The 15,150-nt window shown below is 31.7% G+C and overlaps 2 protein-coding genes across 3 annotated transcripts in view; one reads left to right on the top strand and one right to left on the bottom strand.

Annotated features, from left to right (window-relative positions):
• LOC103571360 (dystrophin) overlaps nucleotides 1–15,150 on the top strand; it is a 257,760-nt gene that overhangs the window by 54,048 nt on the left and 188,562 nt on the right. The window lies entirely within an intron of this gene.
• Nucleotides 1–15,150, bottom strand: part of LOC103575416 (uncharacterized) — an 89,789-nt gene that overhangs the window by 43,272 nt on the left and 31,367 nt on the right. The window contains exon 2 of the mRNA XM_014442607.2: nucleotides 2,646–2,788. Within this exon, the coding sequence (XP_014298093.2) occupies nucleotides 2,646–2,788 (143 nt within the window). The remainder of the gene's footprint in view (nucleotides 1–2,645; nucleotides 2,789–15,150) is intronic.

Raw genomic sequence — 15,150 nt, 5'->3', positions numbered from 1 at the left:
TTAACATAGTTATTGAGTTAAATTCAATGCTAGACGTGTGTTACATTCACACTCAATTTAAGTCAAAATAATTAATTATTTGCGTTGAATTTTTAATCAAATACATTAGCTCATTTGACACGTAATAGTTGATTAAAACTACATTAAAAAAAATGTAGATTTAATATCCCTCTCTGTTTAGAATCAAGGTCGAAACACGGTGGGGTTTTTTCCATTTTACTACTGTGATTACGCGGTGTATCCACCGTGATTCCACGGTGGCTTTACCACCGTGTATACATGGTATTTCCACTGTGATTACGCGGTAGATACATCGTAGAACATCGGTGGTGAAATGGCACAAAGCCACCGTGGAATCACGGTGGATACACCGCGTAATCACAGTTTATATACTTTGTATACACGGTGGTAAAATGAAACAAACTCACCGTGTAATTCAAATCTGCGAGGGATACTTTTTAAGTTAAATTTAACACAACAAGTTAGTTGGGCTTACAAAAAAAAATTTACCTAATTTTTGTGTTAATCTTTACCTAATTTATAATAAAAATAGGGTGGCCGAATATAGATACAAGAAAATTACCTCTGTATGCATTATCGGCTACCTTAGTTTTATTTTTTTTGAAGTTATTAGCATTTATATCCAAAATAGTCAATTTAATTTTTTAATGTCAAAATAAATATAAATATTTATAATAGATGAAAATCAATTATATACATCCGATCGGCTAAAATTTTATCCAAAAGGTGGCCGATAGAGGGAACAGCTACGCCAATAGAGGGGACATCAGGAATTGAAGTTATTTTCATTTATTATTAAATTTCTAAGAAATATTTTTACATATATTTTTTTTAATTTAAAGTTAAATGTATACGCTTCAAGGTTCTATCACTGTTTTATACATGAGTTGTCTTTTTAGATTCTAATTCTTAATTCGAAAAAAAATACGCTTAACTGGCCGGTAGAGGGGTCACTCACCTTATCATTACATCTGTTCAGATCTAATCGTATATAAGCAGATATAGAGATGTATTAAGATTGATATCCAAATAGATTTACGCACATCCAAGCATACATAAATATATCTGCTCAGATCCAACTATATATAAGCATATATAAAAATTGATATCCATGCAGATATGCTTATATCCAAACATATACAAGTATATATAGCTATATTTGCTCAGACCCAACTGTATGTATGTGGGTATATAGATGCGAAAATAATTCATATCCAAGCAGATATACGTATATCCATGAATTTATAATTATATCCAAAAATGTTTGTCTATATGCAGTCATATTTGATCAGATCCAATAATATTTTAATACAGGTAAGACTCCTGAATCGTTAAACTGTCAGGGTTCTACTGCGAATAAGACATTAAATACAGAGTTTTTTGTCTAATTATACACGAATATCTGAGTAATATACAAAAATTGAAAACTTTTATCTAAGCAGATATAAATGTTTCCGAAAATAAATTATTAAACATTGGTAGTATTATATCTGTTTACGGTTAACTATATAGATTAAAGCGAGTAAAATATATTCAGTCCCATGTAATAGATAGAAGTTTACGAAAATATTTATAATTTTTTTGATTATATGTAATTAAATGTAAACGTTAATAATCGAATATAAAAGTATCAATAGTTCTAAAGTACTCATCTATTTTTTTTTACTTAAATATCAATTGACTTTTCATACATATGTTATACATTAGGTTCATCAAAAGCATTAAAAGGTAATAGCAATAAGATCCAAAATGTGAGTAGATATTGTTTTTAGAATGGTCTAACGTACAATATATTTACACATGCATTCATTAGGATATAGTGAAACTTCTTTAGATATATGTGCTTAAATCTATATAGATTTCTTTAAAGATCGTCACTTACGCAGATCTGCTTGGATCCACATATATTCGTGGATATAGTGAGATCTGTTTGGATCTCTTTTGATATTTTAAGATCTGTTTGGATATATTTAGATATAGTAAGATCTCTTTGGATATTGTCAGATCTGTTTGGATCCGCTCGGATCGCGCCAAAATATGGATCCAAGCATATCTGACTGTTTGGATCCAATCATACATGCTTGGATCTAAACATTTTTTATCGGATCATTTTTTCTTATACTGGATTCAAGCTTGAATTTCCATAAAAATTTATAAAATTTAAAAAAATTTTCATGGAGCTTAGTATAATTACATCGTAATTCATATATTATATTTTATGTATAAAGATTTTACGGAATTTGAAATCATTCTACTACACTATAAACAATTTCGTCAGACTTCATCAAATTCGCCAAAACTTTATGGAATTTCATAAAATTGGTTGACAATATAATAATTGACCATAATCGTTGTTTCGCATTGGTTTCTTAGTGCCTTACTAACCAGGCCCAACCTTCTTATTAATGATCGTTTCTTACAATTTATCACACAACGCCTCTTGGATACTATATTATACTATCATTATTAAAGACTACTAAATTTAGTACTATACGTGAAAATTCAAGTTATTTAATAATACTATTGCGAAAAAGTTAAATTCATTCAGAAAATACGGATTTTCGGAGTTTCATTGTTTTATTGTTAATTGAGGACATGCAAAATTGCGGATAGTTTTCTTTTACCTCTGACTGTCGAATTTTACGAATGATGCTATGACTTGGTCCGTCAAGTCCAAACTCAAGTAGCATGACATCTTGAATATCGTCTATACTCCCTTTCAGTGGAGATTCCTTCAGCTCTTCTCCAATAATTGCACATATCAAACCTGATGAATAATATCAAGATTAAATAAAAAAAACAACTATTACATAATACATTATATCACATCTACTTAAGTCGTTTTCATTTAAAAATTACTTTATTCAATTTTAACTTTGAAAAAGAAGGTATTTCAGACTATTTCTGGAAAATTGAGTTCTTAAATATTGATATTTGTAAGTTTTCTGAAGTATTCTTGGAGATTTAACCAGCTTGAATTAGAAAATGTATGCTAATATTCTATTTTTCTTAATAATATCAACCTATTGAGAAATGCACTGCGATTATAACACTTCCATCTTGACTTATTTGAAACGAAATTTACAGATGATGTATTGAATAAAGTCTAGTTACTCCTATCGATTGTTATTATTCTGATGTATTAGATACATATCTAGCAGATGGAATATAACATTTTATACAGTTTGAATTTGTTATTCCATAAAAGTATTTTGATCTATTTGGAGATTATGTCAGATCCTTTAATAATTCTGTCATTGCTGTCGTACGCAGAATGGAATCGAAGTGGTTCGGATTCCCAAGTATTCGATTTGGTGTGGAATGCCCCATAAGTACAAATTTTTTGAATTTCTGACTCGAGAGCAAGCTACCCGCATGAAAAAGTTTTATATGTGAAAACATAAATGATAAAATATATGAATATTAAAATGTGATATATTGTATAATATATAAAATAATATTACTATTTTTGCCGTATTAATATATGATAATATATTGAATGAAAATATATTGCTAGAATATATTACCAATATATTTATCAATATATGACTTTTATGAATGTTTTACATGTATATTTTAATATATCTTTTTTTATATTGATATATTATATTGAAAGTAGTATATTAATTAGTATATAGTATTTTTTGTATTTTTTATATATGTTTTCCAGTATATTGCAAAATATATGGTTTCCAGTATATTGTAAAATATATGACACTTTTTTTACTTTTCTTAGGTTATTGCATTACTTATTCAGTAAATGTAAGGTCAATGAAAAGAAAAAAAAATATTGAACTTGACTTTTTTTTGTGGAATTGTGTAGAAATTGAAAAAGTATATTGAAAAAATAAAATTTTCAATATTTTGCGAAGAATGTAAGTTGTAGTAAATTGGAAAAATATAATTCCAATATACTGCGAACCATATATTTAAACATATGAATTCTTTCATATATAATCAGTTATATAGAGACCATATATCACTAATTATATGAGTCAAAATATATGGAAGTATATATCAAGTTTATTATATTATACTTATAAATTATATATATACTATCTACATATAGCAAGAATATATTATTGTAAATATATAATCCGATATATGTAAAAAACATGTATTTTTCATACAGATATTTTTGCCGCTATATATTTATCACATATCCACCATATATTTTTTTATATACTTTTCACAATATATAGCTTTTCCATGCTGAGGAAATGAATATTCATAATCATTTGGAATGTTCCGGGATGTCCCGACAGTTCAAGACTATTCCTCAGCATTCCAATATGTTCGGGATGTTCTGGAATGTGGAAAGCTCTCAAAGACTCTTAAATGATCTAAACTGTTCTAGAAATTTCTAGAGGTGAAACTTTCAGTCCTTGGATGTTTAAAAGCAAATCCCTCCGGTAACAACGGGAACCTTCTTCATGGGTGGGGCAAAGAGAGCTTACCACACCACATAACTCTCTTGATCATTCTGGAATATTCCCCAATGATTTCGAATGTTCCAGGATATTTCCGAACGCTCCAGACTATTCGCAAACATTCAAAAATGGTTTGAGATGTTCTGGTACATTGTAGAATGCTCTTGAATACTCACAAATAATTAGGACTATCCTAAAATGTATTAGTGGGTAGAACTTTAAACCCTTATACCTTTAATAGAAACCCTTTTAGATAAAAACTGAAACCTTTTTCATGGATGATTCATTCAATATGAAATCGTCTGATTGACAAAGTACTTGATTTTAGATTTTGCTCTATCTCTCAGAGACTGTTCCTTAGGACCCTAAAGAACAAAATCTACGCTCGTTCAATTTTTATAAGCACCTACTTTTGCCTATCTGGATTAACCCTTTGAAAAAATGTCTCTTTATGCTTTTTCAATTTAGGCTATAAAAATTTTCCTATTTAGAATATCTACAAGTTTGAGGTGGCATTTTGAAGGGAAATGGTATTAGTTTTGATAAGACGAAGAAAAATTCACTCAATTTATACCTGCCATTAATGGCACGGTGCTGAAAATATTCGTTTTTTACTTCATTTTTGTGTTTTATAATTTACTGTAGTATCTCGGCTGTTTAACGTAAGCAGTTAATGTTACTCAGAAACGAAATGTACATATCATAAAAGAAATAAAGCTAAAAATATACCCGAACAGTCCCCTCTTTATTCACGAAATCTTTGTTTGATCTTTTAAAATTTCTAAAAATTCAAGATATAAATATGAAATTTACAAGATCTTCAGTTCTTACCTTCAAGTCCAATTGTCTACAAAGCACATTTTGTTATTTTTATTTCTCGTACGTGCTCAGAAGGCTTACTTAAAGTAATAATTAACTTTATTTTTTTATGTTATAATTCAGTAAGGCCCTGGGACGATAAGAATACTGAATCAGTCCCAGAAAGGAATCGGGCTCATAACTTTAGGAAATATTCTTACCCATGAAATACTTCGATACAGCAAGTTTAAGATTTTTATCTACTACTACGTCTGAATAAATCGAAAAATACTGAGAATTAGTAAAAAAATGTTATTCTCTGCGTCTTGTTAATCGAATGATCTAGTAACCGGATATGTTTTGGGGCATAATGGTAGCGTTTTGGAAAAAAAATGAGAGCCATATTTGTCCGTAAGAACCTAAAAACAAACGAGATTTTATTTTTAATTTTGATTTTTAAGCATGTTATGATAATCGTTAAAATATGAGACTATTTTTTTTTAATTCCTCATTCAATTTCCGACGAAATTATGAGCTCAGGAAATTTTTTTAAGGGTACCATACATCGAAAAAAAAAAAATAAAAATTGATTTTTTGCGCAAAAATCGATTTTTTTTCATGATTAATTTTTAAAATGATAAAATACAAAGCTTTTGTGAATATTGTACTGGTGAAAACAACGAAATACATTCAGAACGCTCATATAAAAGGAATTGTTCTTTACTCAATAACGTCAATATTAATATCTAATTATAAACTATAAAAAAATGTATTAATTATACACTCATCCAAAAAATTAAAGGAACAAGAGAATTTTATAAATTTTTTAGTGATTCTTGGACGGCTGTATTTTCGTGAAAAATAATCGTATCGAAAAAATAAAAAAAGCAAATTGAAGTAGAAAATCTTTAGTTCAACGATCTTTCGGCAAAATAATTTTTTGAGCCACAATTTTTGCGGAATCATAAGAAATAGGTCGAGACAAAATTTTTCTAAATTTTTTGGTTTTGTTTTTTAGGTCTAGGGGGCCGGCGAAATTTTTTTCGAAAAAACCAATTTATGGCTCGTTTAGGAAATTTATTCAGCTATAATTTTCTTTTTTTGGTTTCTCTGTACGACAATTTGCTGCTGAGATATCAGATTTTAAATGAAAAAGGATCCTTTTGTCTTTGGTTATTGATATCTCAGCAACTATTGGTTACACAGTAATTTAAAGGGCAGTTTGAGAAACTTGAATAAATACCCTACAAGCTCTATTTTCGATTTCTTTCGAAAAAAAATTTTTTTCCATCCTTAATATTAATTTAAAAAACCCACAAAAAATGGCTATTTTCTGGTTTTTTAGTCAACTCATCGCTACTTTGTAAATATCGATAAAAAAAAAACAATGTTGCCAGGTGATTTTACAGCTCAATGTACCGCCAAAAACCCTGGAAATTTTCAGATTGATCTATTGAACCGTTTGTCCGGGCCAATTGCTCAAAGATTTATAAAACAATTAAAGGAACAAGTTTTCTTCCTTAATTTGTGTAATCATTACCAAAATGAAAAAATTATTTTTTTTCGGATTTTCTTCCATTTTCACGTTAGTTATTAAGTAAATGTAAGGTAAAGAGAAGAAAAAATTTTTTTGCAAAAAACTAGATAAAACAAGAATTTTTTCCTTTTTTTTTCGTTTTTCGGAAAAAATTTTTTTTTATTTTTTCGATACCATCATTTTTCACGAAAATACAGACTTCCAAAAATCACTAAAAAATTTATAAAATTTTCTTATTCCTTTAATTATTTGGATAAGTAAATTTATCTGTTAACAATAAAAATCTTATGAACTCATGGCTAGTCCTCGTCGCTATTTTCATCAGTTACAATAGTGACATTGTTTTTATTAAATAAAGTATTGAGTATTGCTGCTGGTCTCATTTTAGTTCATTCTGACGATTTTAAAACACTCCAATTAGAATAAACTGTTAATAAATTCAAATCTTCAGCATAGAAGCGCTTTTTTATGAGATGATCACTGCAACATCGATTTCCATCCGGAATAAAAATTCTTTTTTTAATAAAGCATTGCATACGGGCATCTTGAGGAACAACCACCATATTCCGGTTTGAAACAGATCATACACAACAATATCTATGAGTTGCAACTGTTCTTTCAATTTGAACTTCAATACATTCTTCTGTATCATCATCACATACAAACTCTAAATTAAATGATGGATCATTAGTACTTGATTGAGACAAAGTCATCGGTGACAGCTTTGATTCAGTTCTTTCCAATAATTCACTCGAATCTGAAGGTAATTGATCCTCCTATGCTGTATCCTGATCTTCATCAAGTCTCGGTTTCTTGTATTTTTTGGAACGACAATTAAAACATAAAATATCACCGACTACAATTGGATGATCAAAAATCGTTGAAAAATCTTCAACATCTTCATCAAATTATATATGTTTCGGAGTTCCTCTCGTTTTTTGTTATGAATTTTGAACAAATGCAACACTTTAAATAACCAGATAAAATTACCTATTGAATGCAAGTGAAGGCATGACCAGTTTCTGATCAGAATGTCACAGTACGTAATTTTGAGGTTATCGGCAGATATAGTGGATTTTCATGAAAACGAAAAACAATGTTACCAGTTTCGAATTACAGTGCCATCTCATGGTTTCTGAATGAACTGAAAGGTGAGCGGGAAAGTATAAATTACCCTCGCAGATTTGAATCACGGTGGAAACACCGTAGGTTTGTTCCATTTTACCACTGTGATTACACGGTGTATCCACTGTGATTCCACGGTGGCTTTACCACTGTGTGTACACGGTGTTTCCATTGTGATTAGGCAGTGGATACACCGTGGAACCACGATGGTGAAATCGCACAAAGCCACCGTGGAATCACGGTGGATACACAGCGTAGTCACAGTGGATACACTTTGTATACACGGTGGTAAAATGGAACAAAACCACTGTGTAACCACGGTGGATCCACGGTGTTCACACTTCCACGGTGTTTCCACCGTGATTCAAATCTGTGAGGGTATATGAAAACTAGTTGAATTATGTAAACAATAATATTTGATACAGATTTAATTATTATAGTTAGAAATAAAGATTACAATTGTAAATATAGTCCATTATATGTAAACAATTACTTTTATATGAGCGTTCTAAATTTATTTCGTTGTTTTTACCAGTACAATATTCAAAAAAGCTTTGTGCTTTATAATTTTAGAAGTTAATCATGAAAAAAATCGATTTTTGCACTAAAAATCGATTTTTTTTTTTTTTATATGTGGTACCCTTAAAAAAAATTTCCCAAGCACATAATTTCGTCGGGAATTGAATGGGGAATTAAAAAAAAATAATCTCATATTTTTACGATTATCGTAACCTGCTAAGAAATAAAAATTAAGAATAAAATCTCGTTTTCATGATACCAGAATCGAAACTGAAAGTTTCAGTGTTTCTATAGCCCATCGAAACAAGCTAATTTCAAGCCGATGCTGCAAACAACTGCTAGCGAATTAGTAATTCACAAATCCCTTCACAGCGGGCAGAAACATGCGTGTTTCTTCCCTTGGGAAGAAATACAATTGTTCGTGCCCTGTGCTAGATATATTTAATGTTCATTTGCAGTCTTATTACTCTCATTTGTTTACTTGTCACTTCAGTGTACTCGTCATTTTTTAAGTGACAGTTTTAATTAACCAAATAAAATTACTAAAAAATGAGTGAAAATAATATTTTTGTCTTATTTACTATTTAATAAGTGACTGTAAAACACATATTTATCATTCTCTAACAGTTCTCCGCATGATCGACTTGAAATTTATTTGTTTCTTACTGGCTGCTGACACTAAATCTTCAAGTTCCGACACCGGTAATCATGAAAAATATAGTTTGTGACTCAGGATAAAACACGATTTAAGACTGCGGGTGATGTCAGCCAACCTCACTCTAGTCTGAAATCATCTTGTTTCATCCCTTGTCACACAATATACTATTGTTTTTAGATACTTATGGACAAATATGGCTCTTATGTTTTTTCCAAAATGCTACCATCATGCCCCAAAATATATCCGGTAACTAGATCATTCGATTAACAAGACGCAGAGAATAACAATTTTTACTAATTTCCAGTATTTTTCAATTTATTCAGACGTGTTCGTAGATAAAAATCTCAATCTTGCTGTATCGAAGTATTTCATGGGTACGAATATTTCCTGAAGTTATGAGCACGATTCCTTTCTGGGGCCGATTCGGTATTCTTATCATCCCAGGGCCTTTCATTTACAATTGATGAATTTTCTAGTAAAAATTTATAGCAAATCACATATTATCTTCTCATATTCATCTTATGCAGTTTTATCTGTATCGTTCATCTTCTACACGATAAAAAAATTGAAGCTGCAACACGACAAAATCCTGGTACAGAGACAGAATTTTCATGTTACAACAACAGCACACATTCTGTGAGCGCAACAGGACAAAACCCTGTTGCAACAACAGGATTTTTCTTGTGGAATCAATTTGACAAGAAACAAGTTTCATGTACTAATTTTTTGTCAGTACATTAGCATTTAAAAATTTGGAGATATTGTTACGTCCAGCTCAGATGCTGAACTTTTTATTATAACCGGGCAGCATTGGTACGACGTGAGAGTGTGGCTCTCTCGCTGTCTTTGTTGGTTTTTGGTCTTTCTCTTTCTCTCTCGTTACAGTCTGATTGCCGAGTTTGGCTGAGCTAGGCGTTAGACCACAGGGGATGATTCCACGCAGCAGGTGACCGTAAATTGGTCATGTGCGCATAATTAGGTAGGGGTCATCGGAGGTTGGGGCCTAAGACGACTAGATAAAAGAGGCGATTCAAGGGCAGGCAATCAATTGAAGTTCAAGAATTTTAGAGACACTCAAGTCGAAGCGCTGACACCCACAGCCTCGTCACTAGTTACTCGATTTTCTCGTTGTAGTAAAATTTCAACTAAAATTCTAAAATACATTTGTTCTTTTGTTATAAACTGGTTTATAAAACCAAATTTGCGTTAAGTTCAGTATCTAAGTGATTAGTGAGAGTGACCAGCATCAAGTTCCGGTCAGCCAGCAGCCCAAGAACTACCAGGATCAACGGCGGCAAAATCAAGGATGAACCGACGCCCGATTCCACTTGAACGTCGTGTACAACAAAATCCAGATAAGATTTAAAAATAAATTTACATTATATTTATATCTCTCTCTTCAACGAAAATTTAAAGTAGATGATTATTATTAAAATTTTCTCGTGTTCACATTTACTTATTTAATTATTTATTTAAAAGAATTTATTTTATAAAAAGGGGAAATTTTGTACATATCTTGGGATTTGGTTAAATAAAATTATTTGTATATAATAATTAAATTAAGTCTCAAGGAAATTATTTTTCATCACCAGTGTCTTTAGAATAAAATAATTTCAGCCGCGTGTCCGGTCAAAGCGAGTCGACCCATCTCTGAGATTTATTTCCCGCGTTCAGAACCAGCAACATCGTAATTAAAATTTATATTTATTATTAATAATTAATTATTTAGTCGGGAAATTATTTAACTGTGGTTCGTGGCTACTGGACACGAAGTAGCCAGGGCCCACCGTTATATTTGGCGCCCAACTCGGTTTTCTCGTTTTGGAAAATTCTAGACCTGGTGATAAAGTAAAATTAAATTTGGAAAATTTTGAAAAATTAAATTAATTAAATATTTTACCGTTGAAGAGAGAAATACTGGTATTATAAATCATAAATTGGATTGATACTGTGCTAAATTATATATATATTGGTTGCCCAAAATTATTTAAACTAAATCTATAAAAATTATAATAATTTCTTTAAATATTAACTGGCTAAATAGTGAGTAAAATACTTAAATTTTAAAAATATAAAATACCGAGTGAAAAGAATAAAATTAAAATTGAAATCGTGGTAGTGAAAAAAATCGATAAATTCCGGTGGTCTCGTGAAGACCAAGACAAGGTCATCGTCTTACGCGTTGGTCGTACGCGTTACTCGTAGTATATACAATAGGTACGACACTAAGCTTAGAGAAATAAACACAATAAAATCACTTGTTTGTTTCTTTGTAAATTTTCTCTGGTAAAGAAACTAAAATAAACTAAGTAAAATAAAATAAATTAGGAAATAAAATTTATACACTTCCAAAACTAACAGTGACAGTAAAATTTTGTTATAATAAAATTAATTGAATTAAACTCGTAAAAGAAAATTCATTAGTAAAATTACAAGTTAAAATTTTAATAAAACAAAGACAAATAATTTTAATTACTTTGGTTTAAAATAAACCACCGTTTGAATTATTAAAATAAGTTTTAAGTAAAATTTACTAAGTGAATGAGTCATTGCAATAAAATTGTTGATAAAAATAATACTATATTCAAATTTTAACATAATTTACTCACTAGACTTAAGTCTAAATAAATCTTTCAATCAAATAAATTAAACTAAATAGCTAAAATCCTTATCGTTTAATATAGAATTCAGGGCTTGAAGCTTTAAGCGTCGGAAAGATTAGAAATTATCAGCTAATAAATAAAATAAAACAGTAGCTTAAAATTTTAGCCATTGTCTAATATTTTCTTTATAATAATTTTAAACAAATTAAAATTCAATAGATTTGTGGTTTATTACTTAAACCATTATAGTTAATTTAAATTAAATTTAATTTAATTTGGAAGAAAAAAAAAAAAAAAAAAAAAAAAAAAACTGTCATTGTTAGGGATTACCGAGTCATAACTGTCGTCACTTAGTAATTACAATAAATTCTTAATCCGGTAAATAAATTTTAATCCTAATAAGTTACAAAAGAAATATTTTAACTTATTTGAATTTACTACCGGTAATTAAATTTTATATTTAAATATTGTTGGGGCTCGTAAGCTGCTTGTCTTACCAGCCAATATAAATTAAATTAAGTCCCAATAATCATACTATGAGTAATACCCGACCACTGACGCGTCAAAATTCTAAGCGTTCGGTTCAACAATCGGGTAGACGAGAAAGTGAAGAGATAATCTTCGAAGGAATTAGTTCCTCAAACGGTAGGAATCAGAACAGGGTAGTGCATTCACCACCCTCGACTACGTGCACAATAACATCAAGTACTACGATTTCGTCAGCGACCTCGACGATGTCGAATCCCAATCCGTTACCCGGTTTACCTAACCTGATCGTGACTTCGGACACCCCACAGCAAGTTAGACCGCCAGTAAGGCGCAGCTTGGGGAATATGGTAGCAACTACCACGACTATGGTCACGACAGTGACCACCGCTATACCGATTACTACCGCGACACTACCCAGTACCGTTATCACCACACCAGTTACTGTTACAACATCGTCTGGGTCAATTCAAATGGACGACCCACAGGCCGTAAATACAAATGCACAATCAAATTTACATTTGACAAATATTAATAATAATTTACGGGCGTCTATGGACGAAGTATTCATAGAAAACCCCCCACCGGTACTTCCTCAACAAATTCAGCCTAATGCGGGATCCGTTTTTCTGCCTGGCACCGTTCCAGTTTCCGCACAGGCTGATCAAGCGACAACTCAGGCTGTCCTGGCTCAGATTTTAAATTGTTTACAAAATCTGACCTTAGCTATGAGCGCGCAACCGGTAAACAATTCACAAGTGCCTGTACAACAAAATACACAAACTGTTCGCGAGGTAACTCACAGTTTTGGCGACGGGGAGTGCAGTACAGTTCACTTGGATCATGACAATAGGGCTGCTACGACCTCAGCCCTCCCGGTAAATTTACAACCAAGTACCAGTGGAATTAATAATGTTCGTAACAATACGGTCGGTCTCAGTAACAATAATTATAATCATAATTTAAACAATAATAGTAACGATCACCCCGTTATTAATCCTAGTGGAGTGCATAACAATAATTTAAATAATAATTTAAACGGCAATAACTATTGTTGCAATACCCCCAGCGAAATTCAAAATAATAATCCACCAATAAATAATTACGGTAATAATTATGATATTAATTTCGAAATATTACGGGATAATTCACTTGCTGGTAATAATAATAATTTTGATGAAAGAAACGCTGGATATCGGATTAATAATGGTCAGGAAAGACACCAAGAATACTATGACCAACCTAGGGCGAATAATCTGTTAATACCAAACGCCGCGGCGGTTTCGCTACGTAAATGGCGCGATATAAGAGAAATTGTCAGAGCGTGGCCAGTACGTTTTCCGCAAGGCGATTTAACAGCCAATAGTTTCTTGACTTCATTTGAAGCCATGGCGTTTCGTGAGGGTTGGCTCACAACGGATTTCGTGAAAATTCTTGGATATGTTTTTACTGGGAAAGTTACTAAGTGGTACGACGTGTACAGCAGACATTGGTCTGTATGACCATTTTAAACGGGAATTTTTAAGAGCATTTGGCTCACAAAAGACGGACACTCAGTTATTGATGGAAATTGGTCAGTTGAGACCAGAATCTGGTGAATCGTCAATTGATTTCACTTTTAGAGTTCAACAAAAATATAGTGAGATGCGTAACCCACCCCTTGAATCGGAACAGGTTACGTGCATCCGTAATCACTTGCCTAGAAATCTTTCCACCTTAGTATTCTCTAGGTCAGTAAATACGTATGATGACCTCTTATCGGTATTACATGAGGCCGCCGTGCTACTAGAAGAAAATAAACGCGCGTCCGAGCCATCCGATAGGTCGCACGCTAAGACAAAAGAAAAATCGCGATTCTCAGCAGTGCATTCGTTCCCGCGTACTCCAATTTTGGTTGAGATGATGAATGATAAACAACCACTCGTTATCGAGGAAATTAGAGAGGGAGAGGACGGCAAATTAATTGTTTGCGCATCTACAGCTACTGTCCAAACCTCGCAAAATAATGCATCGTCAAATAGATCTCCAAATAATCGAGTACGTTATTCTTATAACGCGAATAATAATGGCAACTCGAATGTCATATCGCGTACGTTTAGTGAAGTTACTGCTGGTCGTAATTTCGACCAATACTTTTGTTTTAACTGCGGGCAAAATGGTCATACATTTGAACAGTGCATTAATAATAGAGTAGATGTCTGTAATTTCTGTTTTAAAATAGGACATGTCAGACAAAATTGTTTTAGAGTCATGCAGTCAAATAAGAATTCGAATTATAATAATTTTAATAATAATAGTAATAATTATAATTTAAATCGTGGGCAACCAAATGTAAATAATTTTAATAGGGGAAACTCAAACCCAACTGTAAATAATTTTAAAAGAAATGATAATCGAAATAATCGTGGAAACCGTTCTAATCGTTTTGTTCGTAATAATAATAATGTTAATAATAATTATGATAATATTAATAATGTAAACAACCATGCTAATTGTGTCGAAATACAACCGACCAGTGTTATCAACGCTAGTCACACTCATCGTTCAAAAAACTAGCTTCGCCCTCCTATTCCCCGAGGATAAAGGGCGCGAAACGTAGAAGGTCTCTCAAACAAATAATATGGGGAAATCGGAGCCCTAGTCGTAATAGTTCACATGAAGCCTGGTTGAATAAACCAAATAAATTCAAAAGAATTAAAGTAATTAATGTAACAAATAATAACTCGGAACCAGACGGCGGCTTAGAGCGTACTGTCGGTCCAGTCGTAGATTTTAATGTTGAAAATTTAATAAATTCAAGTTTGGAACCAGACGGCGTCTTAGAGAGTACTGTCGGTCCAACTAAACAAATCAATAAATTAATAAAAGAAGATTCGGAACCAGACGGCGTCTTAGAGAGTACTGTCGGTCCGGTAAAAGAAAACTTAATTAGTAAAAAGTTGATAACAGGTCCAGACGGCGTCTTAGAGAGTA

Source organism: Microplitis demolitor, chromosome 1 (genome assembly GCF_026212275.2).
Source record: "Microplitis demolitor isolate Queensland-Clemson2020A chromosome 1, iyMicDemo2.1a, whole genome shotgun sequence".
Taxonomy (NCBI): domain Eukaryota; kingdom Metazoa; phylum Arthropoda; class Insecta; order Hymenoptera; family Braconidae; genus Microplitis; species Microplitis demolitor.
The sequence above is the reverse complement of the archived record's forward strand: the minus strand, read 5'-3'. Positions and strand labels throughout refer to the sequence as shown.